We start from the raw sequence: 10,483 nt of genomic DNA on the forward strand, positions 1-10,483 counted from the left end.
CTGAACCAATTTCTTAAAGCAGCTCTGGTTCTCTGGGCAGCACCACTGCATGTATTTACCACCACAACACTAGACTACCAATTGCACAATAAATAAACCTTTTGCATTACGCCTTTCCATTGGAAATCATGGACATCTTTAAAGTGTTCATAACCATCCCCGTAAACGCTGTCCAGCTGTTGATGTGGAAACAGGGACACTCGGGTTGGCTGTGAAATGTGTGTCTTGCAATGAAGCCTCTCAAGGCCTTTTACCAAAGAGCCCGGGCCTGGCCACAGCCTTTGCTCGGAACTCTATTTCTGGTATCACTGAACATTCAGAGGGGTGGTACAAGCACCCGTAGCTGTGAGTGAGGCTGGCATGGGAACTCAGCAGACGAGCTGGGAGTAAGTCCAATCTGCTGCATCCCAGTCTTGCCTTAGCACTGCCACAATATGCCCTTTTTCTCCTAATGACTCTTTTTGTTTTGACTAGGGAACTTAGTGTAATATCTTCTGAGGGAGGAGAATGTCCCAACAAAATGTCAACGAAACGAAGAGTCTGTGAAAAGAAGCCAGCAGAGCCGCCTCTGCCAAGAAAAAACCCTAACGAGAAACTTATACAGGCTGAAACCACTGAAACGGGAACGGTATGGTTTGATTCCCCCTCTCTTTCTCTATGTTTTTTATTCTGTTTGAAAAAATAGTTTTTATTTTTACATTTGATCCAGTTCTATGTGTTGTATAAATTATGACTGCGGGCTTTAGGCATTAATCTGGTGGTCACAGATCATTCAGATTTGGGATTTCAGCAGACGTTTCTGCACCTGGCAAGGGCTAGGTGCGTAGAAAAAAAAAAATAAAGCCCCTTCCAGCTCCTGCCCCAGTCACCTGATACTGCCTAGCACTGCGCTCCGTCAGCCCTGTCTTTGCACTGCAGAGCTTTCAGCACCCTTGGCTTTCTAAATGGTTTGGCTGCTGCCGAGTGCAGCTGCAGCAGTGGGTTATAGAAGCCAGCTGCCTGCTGTGTGCCGGTGGGTCTGCTCCCAGTGATACCCGCCACCCCCTCTCCGAGAGCATTTTATGCTCATGGGTGCAAAAGGGGCTGTACTCTCCTTGAGCAGGGCCGGGGAGTGAAATGGGAACAGGGAAAAAGAGAAGGAGAAAAAAGAGAAGGAGAAAAAAGAGAAGATGAGAATACAAAAGTAAAAGGAAGGGATAGAAAGGAGCAGTGCATGGAATAGGAGCGGGGAGATTAGTTAAATTAAGCCCCTTCCCTCCATTTCAGAAGGCTCAGTGTGTCCTGTTTAGTCTGATATACATGGTCCATGGCACAGACATGTAATTAACGTTTTCTGTGGGTTATTTTAGCTTTCAGAGTCCCTAACCAACAATACTTGGTCTTTTAATTATTCCTCCTTATGCTTTTTTACAGACAGTTTTGTCCTGAGTGTCTGTCTCTTGCTTCTCTGCCTTTTTGCACTACCTTAGAGATAGCTTCTTGACTTTTTGCCACAAGCATCATCTGTTTATGTTCCCGTTGGGGTGCACTAGCATTTGGTACCTCATTTCAGGTGCTGTAAAGACACCTGAATGGGGGCATATTCAGCACTTTTCCTTAAATAGGCCATTTAAAGTAGTCCTGAGCTCGATACGCCTGCCAAGTTGCTTCTTTGCCGGAGAATCTTGGCTCCTGCTCTTGTTACCCATCCTCTGCTGCCATTTGATCAGCCTTTTTTCTTTACCCCCCTCTGGCATAGTCTTAAAAACTAAAATCCCACAAAACTAATAAAATACAGTTCCTCAAAATGGAAGAAAAGAGTTTTTCTGAGAAGTTTCTGACTTGTTTTTGAAGTCATCTCCCTGACGGGGAGCTCAGGCAGATGAACTGTTCTCTGTGGAATGTTAGAGTTCGGGCAGTTTTGAACTTAGAGCTTCCTCTGCTGAAGAATTTTTTTCTCTTCTTCTGTCTGAACTCCTGATTGTGTAAGTTGTACAAACCAGCTTTGCTGTGTGATTTTGCAGGTGAAGCTAACGGTGTTCTGGCAATACGTGAAGGCTGTCAGCCCTGTCATCTCTTTAGTGATATGTCTCCTATATTGCTGTCAAAATGCTGCTGCTATTGGGGCCAACGTGTGGCTCAGTGACTGGACCAACGAGCCGGTGATAAACGGGACCCAGCACAACACAACCATGCGAATCGGAGTCTATGCTGCCTTGGGCCTCTTGCAAGGTGAGACCAGATGAAATCACGATGTCTCCGTGTTTAGTAAAGAGGAATTAGCCGGGAAAGCCATGGCAGTAGTTGGTGATGGTTCAAAATTGCCCCCCAGATCCTATCTTAAGCAAGGGAGATAACGTAACCTGGAGCTACAAAGTCTGAGCTCAGCCCAACACTTTGAATTTGGTTGTGAAGCCCTTGGAGGAGATGGAAGAGGCGACGTGGAAGCTGGAGAGAAAGGATGAGAACTGAGGTGCAGCAGAGACAGGAGAGTTGGGGTGGAGTTGTAGCGTTAGGACTTCACGGAGGCTTGCGGAAAGCAGAGGGAGGATGGTTGTGCATCTTTTTATGTGGCCAGCATGGTGAAACCTACAGGCCGTGTTCCCGTGTCGTAGGCAGCGGTGACCGCAGTGCTAATGCGCATGGGAAGAGAAGGGTGGACGGGGAATATAGCAAAGCAAAAAACCATCTTCTAGCACAGCAGAAACTGCTGAGTGTCAGAGCTGCGAAGCGGGAACACCGTGTGCACTGGTTACCCGTCTCCTCTTCACCTGTTAGGCCTCATAGTCCTCATCTGCTCCTTCACCCTGGCCATGGGAGGCATTAACGCTGCCCGGACGCTCCATGCGGCTCTGCTGGAGAACAAATTTCACACCCCGCAGTCCTTCTACGACACCACTCCAACCGGCCGAATCATCAACCGCTTTTCCAAGGACATCTATGTGATCGATGAAGTAATCCCACCCACCATCCTGATGTTCCTCGGAACGTTCTTCACCTCTTTATCGACGATGATTGTGATCATAGCGAGTACTCCACTCTTCGCTGTGGTTATAGTTCCGCTTGCAATTCTCTACTTCTTTGTTCAGGTAACTGGAAAAATACCTGACTGCCATTGCAATGACTCTTAGTCCATTGCTCGTGTTTCTTTTTAGGAAAAACAACATGAATTTGGGGAAATATTAAAATGCCTGTAGTAACTACATGTTTATGGAAACAAAACATTATTTACTTACCTTTTTTTTTTTTGCTTTTAAGTAATAAGAAATAAACCTACTGCAGAGATAGAGCTGCAGTGCACGTCCTTATATTGAAGTGTGTATAAATCTAACATATTGGCAAGTTTTTAAGGTAGTGACGAGTTAAAATGTTGAAAACGGAAAGCATCGGTTTTATTGACATCTGAGCGAAAATTAAGCTTATTTTGTAGAGTGTAAATAGACGCCTGCTAATGGAGGTGCAAATTCATTTTCATTTTCTTGGAAAATGCTCCTACAAATGGATTCATTTTGTTAGGCTGTATTAACTAGATTTGAAGGGACATAGATAAATTCAACCTACAGTCTATAGAAACTGTATTGCCCAATAAGCTGTTGTGGAATGAAGTAAAGGTAACTTTCTTGAAACTCCTCTTAATTACAGAGAATATTTTGGAGGGTTGAAGCAGCAGCAATCTCCTTTAGATCCTTAACCTAACTATTTCTTCACTGTTAATTAATAAGAGAAAGTATTCAACGTACCCTTTGATTTTTTCCCATAAACGGCAGCGATTCTACGTAGCGACCTCTCGCCAGCTGAAGCGTCTGGAGTCCGTGAGCAGATCCCCCATCTACTCCCACTTCTCAGAGACAGTCTCAGGGGCCAGTGTCATCAGAGCCTATCGAAGAGTCAAGTCCTTCATAGACATCAGCGATCTGAAGATGGATGAAAATCAGAAGAGTTACTATCCTGGCATAGTATCAAACAGGTAAAAGGGCACGTAACTTCTTGTTTCCACTTTGATAATCGTGTGTTTGCGCAACTGCTCCAAGCAACCCTTTATCACTCCCCTTACATCTGCCTTTTCACCAGGTGGCTGGGCGTTCGAGTAGAATTTGTGGGGAACTGTATTGTCCTCTTTGCTGCCCTTTTTGCTGTGATCGGTAAAAACAGCCTGAATGCTGGCTTGGTAGGACTTTCAGTGTCTTACGCGTTACAGGTATGTATTACAGCTTTCTGTTCACTGGTGGGTTTGCCTTTTTGTAGATGGTATGGATACGTTAGCAATAATTGAAGCGGCTGTTAGAGCTGAAGTTACTAAGGAAATAATAAGAATCAGTTGAGGGACATCTGGAAACGGTAGAGTTTTACACTGAATGCTGACAGACCATCGGCAAGTTCCTGTGCAGTAGGACCTCAGGGCACTGTGGGAGCAGCTAGGTTGTGCTGCACCCCAGTATCCCCAGCAGTGGCATGCAGGAAGCTCAGGAAGCGTCAGGTAGCACTGACCAAGAACGAGTCATTTGAGCAGCATGGGGTTAACATGCCCTGCATCATGCCTGCTGCATCGCACATCTGTGTGTCCAGCTAGTCACGGGCACATCAGCAGGGTTTATAAATAGGCAAGACAGATGACTCACCTGAGCTGTGGACAGTTTAGCAGATTTAATGGCCTCACTCTTGCCAGAAGTTTTTTAGATACCATGAGGGTGCTGGATTGCTGTTAGCGAGTTTCCAGTGGGACCCACGACTAGGGGAATGACCCAACCAGCTTTTTTGAGAGGGCCATTTGTTAAATCACCAGGGGAGGCATAGGCTTGTCCCCAACAGCACCTGATTATCTGTAGAGACTTCTTCTCCCAGTAACTCTATTAATGTTGATACAAAGATAACGATACCATTTGTTGTATTAATGTGAATCCATGTCTTAGTAGCGGTGCTGTTGTTGTTGTTATTACTAAATCTGTGGTTCCTCTGTGGGTGATATTTGTTCCCTGTCTTCTCCAAGGTGACCTTGTCTCTGAATTGGATGGTCCGAATGACTTCTGAGCTTGAAACTAACATTGTGGCTGTTGAAAGAATAAAAGAGTATTCAGAAACTGAAACAGAGGTCAGTTACCAAGCGTCCGGCACGTTCACCAACAAGCGTGGCAAAATTTTAACGCACATATTTACATGGTCTTTCTTTAGACTCTTGAGGGACAGTTCCTGCTCCGAGAGTGTTATCATTTAGCCTGAACAAATGTCACGCTCTGAACTGTAATTTATGCTATCACAGCTCCAAATTATTACTGCTGTCATGCAGTCTGTGCTTAGCATCTCATTTCCTGCTACTGTGAGTGGCTATAGCACAAGAGAGATGAGTTTCACCATCAGAATATTGCTCCCACGGGGTTTGAAGTGTTTGATGCATAGTCCTACCTGCGTGGGTGGTGCTGTGGTCCTGCTAGTGAGCACAGCTGCAGTTACCATTATCAGGCTATGCACATGTTTTCATTGCATTTCATTTCATATTTAATCAGCTTAATCAGTCCTCCTCTCCCACGAGAGCAGAACGTCTCTAGGAACTCAGTGTTGCCTAATCCGGGAAGATCATCCAATCACCCACCTTTGTGCCAGATACTTTTAAAGGTGGCAGATGGAGCTGTCCTGGGAAATCTGCTGCTCTGTGAACACACTGGGTTTTGTTAGCCCTGTGTACGTGATAGGAGACTAAGAATTAGGAAATGGAGAATCTGAGGAGAGCCGCAGTGTATGGATCTAGAGATCTGGGAGCTAAAAGAAAGCTAGACAAGATGCATGATACATGTTATAAGCCAGAGTCGAGCTGGCATGCGTCAGGCACTGTGGTATTAACGTTAGGGGAAAAAAGAATGTTAATTTATATCCACTGAGGACTTGGTCCTGTATCCTCAGACTTTTTTTTTTTACTGTAAGCTTCACAACAAAGACCAAAATGGGTGGATACCTAGGAAATCATGTTTTTCTCACATTAGTATAAATGTATTTGGTAAGGGAGATTTGATTTATCAGATATATTTCTAGTAACCCACATATGTTCATATTTGTATCTGAGTTTGAATTATTTTTTCTTAAACGTATATGAGGCATTTCTGACGTCTGTTTTCCTTAGGCTCCCTGGATCATCGAGGGCAAAAGTCCCCCAGAAGACTGGCCATCCAAGGGAGAGCTGGAGTTTGTGAATTACTCCGTGAGGTACAGGAAGGGCCTGGATCTGGTGCTGAAGGGTCTAAACCTCCAAGTGCACGGTGGAGAAAAGGTGAGTTACCAGCTGTATGTCCTTGCTAGAGCTTTGCCCTGGGCCTCCCGGGATAACCGTGGAGTAGAGGACAGGCTCTACCCCAGCAGTAGAGACCTCCTCCAGCTGGCACTGCAGCCGTGCTGTCAGTGTGCCAGGCTCCTCCAGGCTGGAAGCAGTAGGACCATTGCCTGGGGCTTTCTGGACTTCCCAGGTTAGGTTTGCAACAGGCATGTAGGAGGCACCAGTGACAAAACCTCAGTGAGAGGAACGCTTTTCTGAAGCAGTGCAGATGGGAGAAGGAATTCCAGCTTTTTCCACTGCCTGGCTTGCCCTGGGAAATTTTTGGCATGGAAGGAAATGAAATTATTTGCTTCCTTAATCGGGGGATTGTCTTTGTTCTGGGAGATTCGCTGCTTCATGCTGTGGTTGAAAGTTCCGGGTTTTGCCTGCTGGTGACAGAACAATTAACATGGGGAAGTCTCCACTGTTACCGGAAGAGAATTACCCTTGCGCTGAGCAGACAGGATGACATCTGCCTTCTGAAGTGGAGATGCACTGCTTACCTGAAGGTCGGAATTGCCCTCTGAAAAGCCGCCTTTCTTTCTTGGCCTTGAGTGGCTGGACTCCTAACACGGGTCCTTCAGCTAATCACCCAAGTTTTGTAGGATGCCCTAGGCCTGTGTACGCATTTATATCAGTATCATTCAAATTACGGGAATGGCAGTGTATATGTTACAATATATGGCACAGTTTCTAGGGAAGGATGATTACGCGTGTCAAACCCCTCAGAGGGATCTCACAGGTTTGGTTGGGGTTTTTTTTGTTGGGCTTGGTTTTGGTTTAACTAAACGCTTTGTTGTTAAACCTGCAATTTGTTGTAGATTGGAATTGTTGGCAGAACCGGAGCGGGGAAGTCCTCCATGACGCTCTGTCTCTTTAGGATCCTGGAAGCTGTAAAAGGGGAAATAAGAATTGATGGTGTGAAAATTTCAGAGATTGGTCTCCATGACCTTCGATCGCGGCTAACAATTATCCCTCAGGTACAGTCTCTGTGTATCTCAATAAAGGGGGGACCTCTGACAGCTTAGCAAACCATAAATGGTGCTTTATCCACAGAGGAAAATGCTTGGTTGCACTCACACTTCAGCAAAACAATCTATTTTTACTTTTGATGGTCTTGTTCTGCCACTGTATAAACTGATGCTGGATTATAAAACAGGATTTAGGAGAAAACATCTTTACAGCTGGAATTTGAGTGTGTATTTTCAGAGTGGACAGGATTGGGAGGTGGCCTGTGTGCAGCGCAGTGGGGACTTCAAAGCAATAACTCATATTTGGGTTTATATCCAGGATCCTGTTCTCTTTTCTGGAACACTGAGGATGAACCTGGATCCGTTTAATAAGTATTCAGATGAGGAGATATGGAAAGCTCTTGAACTGTCTCACCTGAAGAGGTTTGTCAGCAGTCAGCCATCCATGTTGGACTATGAATGCTCGGAAGGTGGAGAAAATCTGAGGTAAGGCATGGTTGGACTAGAAAGGTACACGGGGCTTCCGCTTAGCTCTGACAGTGGTAGCACCTGCGCACAGGTTTACACTGCAGTCTGTTGCGTCTGAAGTGATTTAGCCACCTTTCCCTGTTTCAAGAAAACCACAACGGCTCAGACATTTGCCTGCCGTTCTGCCTGTGCCATGAATGATCCGTTTCTTCTTTGCTGCTGGGAAGGATTTCTCTCAAACCAAAATCCTGTCTTGTCAGTAAAGAAAGAAGTCTGGGGATGACAGGGTACGGGGACTAGGCAGTCCCTTAAGCATGGTGTGGTAGGAAGGGAAATGCCGTGGTGTGCAGCTGTTGCGCTGCATTTCTCTGCCGAAATCAACGCTTCGGCAGTGTCTGTCTTGCCTTGGGAAGAGCCGCGAGGACATGAATGGGGATGGTTAAAAGCCACGCTTCGATACGCTGCGCTGGCTTCCGAGGCTGTGGTGGAGCCAGGTCTTGTGTGTGGTCAGTGTTCGGCTCCTTCCTCACCCCGCAGAGACACTCAGAGGCTGGCTCTGGGGTCCTGTTGTAGCAGGGGAGGAAGTGTGGGCTGCCCAGGTGGGGGTTTTTTTTGATGGCAGAAAGGACTTGCAGCCTCAGAACCCTTTTTCCTTTTTGTTTTTAATCCTCTTTGGGTTGGTGTCTGTTTTCATTCTGCCTGTGCTCAGTGGTGTTACAGCCGTGCGTGTTATAGAATCATCATAGAATCACAGAATGGTTTGGGTGGGAAGGGACCTTAAAGATCATCTAGTTCCAACCCCCCTGCCATGGGCAGGGACACCTTCCACTAGACCAGGTTGCTCCAAGCCTCATCCAGCCTGGCCTTGAAGACATCCAGGGATGGGGCATGTTTCTGGCAACTTGGGCCACGAGCACTGTGGTCACTAGTTCCTCTGGCTTTTGTCAGAGTGATAGAAAGGGGGCGTTTGGTGGGTCTGTCAGTCCTAGGTCAGGCAGGAATAGGCTAAAACTAGCCGAGTAGTGCTGCAGCGGTACGTCAGCTCTGGGGCTGACAGACCGGGCTGTTTGCCACATGCTGCTTTTTATCTCTGGTAACTTTGCCTGAGGAGCAATCTGCTGTAGCACAAGCAAGTCTGAGCAGTGCAGAGCTGCGGGAGTGGGGCCTCGTTTGTGAAAGCCCTGTCTCTGTTCCCAGCGTTGGCCAACGACAACTCATCTGTCTGGCAAGAGCCCTGCTTCGCAAGACGAGAATCCTGATCCTCGACGAAGCGACAGCGGCTATCGATCTCGAGACGGATGACCTTATCCAGATGACAATCAGGACCCAGTTTGAGGACTGCACGGTGCTGACAATAGCGCACAGGCTGAACACTATTATGGACTACACAAGGTAAAAAATCCCTTCGTGGTGCGTGGCAGGGGAGGCTCACCGGCTTACCGGGTGTGTGTGAAGCAGCACTTAAAAGGGTCTGGTTTGTCTTAGACAGTCACACTGATGCTCTCGTCAGGTAGTATGTAAGCAATGATGTTTAAGCCATATAATCCTAGAACATCCAGACCCGACTGTGCCTCTGCTAGCGTAAGAAACCGGTTCTCTGTTTGCTAAGGAGAGCTGCGCAAGAGAGACTACCCGCTTGCGTTAACGGCACTCTCAGCAAGCTGATGGCTCCTTTTTAAACCAGCAGCTGCTGTAACTTTTTCACTAACATCCTGTCACATTAATTACTTAAAAGCTTATGAAGTATAGCAATATATTTTAATCTCCTTGGCTTTCTGGTACTGTATTTTCCATTCCAGAACTAACAGTATGACACTTCTCTCCTCTCCCCTTATTACCCCTGGGAGACAGTGACTGTCCTGTACCTTTAAATCAAACAGCAGCTCAGGGAGAATGTTTATCACCTGTCGTGTGTCAGCGTGTGAAAATAATGGAGCGAAACAAAGGCAAGGCAAAGATTAGAGCAGCAGTAAGAAGGGCTATCACGTTTCTTGCCAGGAATTCTGACACGTTCCCCCACTCCCACCCCTTTTTGTTTTGCACAGGGTTCTTGTGCTAGACAACGGATCCGTAGCTGAATTTGACACACCTGCAAGCCTTATAGCATCCAAAGGTATTTTCTACAATATGGCCAAAGATGCTGGACTAGCATGAAAAGAAGACCCCTTGGGTTTTTGGGTTGGGTTTGGGGTTATTTTTAATATTACTGACTTGCCACAAAAGTGACTTGTGAATGTACTGTAATTTACAGAGCAGTTTTTGTAGTAGACTAAACTTGTGATATGTGAACAAAGTATTTTACAATTACAAGGACCAGAAGGTGAATTTTATATTTTTAAATATTTTCTATATACATAAAGTATTTTATTATATGCTCTTTTTCCCAAAGAATGCCAAACATTCTGCCAAGAAAATGTGTGTATCACAGGGCAATATGTACTGTATTCAGGTTTATAATCAGTAAATTATATTAATGGTACAAAATACCCCTGATTTGCGTGTTGTCTGCATAAGGATTCACAGGTTTTGAAGTGCAGAGACAGGCCCAGTTACACAGTGACTCAGCTGAAAAACAGCGAAATAATGTGTCATCTCTGAGTGGGGCCAACCTGTTCCTTTCAGCATTTCCCCCCGGGACAAGGGAGCTGAAGGCTACAGCTTCAGGGCTGTGAGCTGTCCCGGGACCTTTGGTGTCCCTGCCCAGGGCAACTTCAGCACTATAAAATCCCTCTTCAGCGTAAGGATTACAAGTAAGGTGCAGTTA

General features: G+C 46.0%; 1 protein-coding gene across 1 annotated transcript in view; it reads left to right on the plus strand.

The window, feature by feature from the left end:
• ABCC3 (ATP-binding cassette, sub-family C (CFTR/MRP), member 3) overlaps nucleotides 1–9,947 on the plus strand; it is a 35,263-nt gene extending 25,316 nt beyond the window's left edge. Inside the window, exons 20-30 of the mRNA XM_010159168.1 lie at nucleotides 475–628; nucleotides 2,004–2,211; nucleotides 2,758–3,068; nucleotides 3,747–3,946; nucleotides 4,051–4,177; nucleotides 4,967–5,068; nucleotides 6,092–6,238; nucleotides 7,102–7,260; nucleotides 7,571–7,737; nucleotides 8,917–9,111; nucleotides 9,765–9,947. Of these exons, the coding sequence (XP_010157470.1) occupies nucleotides 475–628; nucleotides 2,004–2,211; nucleotides 2,758–3,068; nucleotides 3,747–3,946; nucleotides 4,051–4,177; nucleotides 4,967–5,068; nucleotides 6,092–6,238; nucleotides 7,102–7,260; nucleotides 7,571–7,737; nucleotides 8,917–9,111; nucleotides 9,765–9,873 (1,879 nt within the window). The 3' untranslated portion in view covers nucleotides 9,874–9,947. The remainder of the gene's footprint in view (nucleotides 1–474; nucleotides 629–2,003; nucleotides 2,212–2,757; nucleotides 3,069–3,746; nucleotides 3,947–4,050; nucleotides 4,178–4,966; nucleotides 5,069–6,091; nucleotides 6,239–7,101; nucleotides 7,261–7,570; nucleotides 7,738–8,916; nucleotides 9,112–9,764) is intronic.
• Nucleotides 9,948–10,483: the final 536 nt, after the last annotated feature.

Source organism: Eurypyga helias, unplaced genomic scaffold, assembly GCF_000690775.1.
Source record: "Eurypyga helias isolate BGI_N326 unplaced genomic scaffold, ASM69077v1 scaffold5579, whole genome shotgun sequence".
In the NCBI taxonomy this organism is placed as follows: Eukaryota; Metazoa; Chordata; class Aves; order Eurypygiformes; family Eurypygidae; genus Eurypyga; species Eurypyga helias.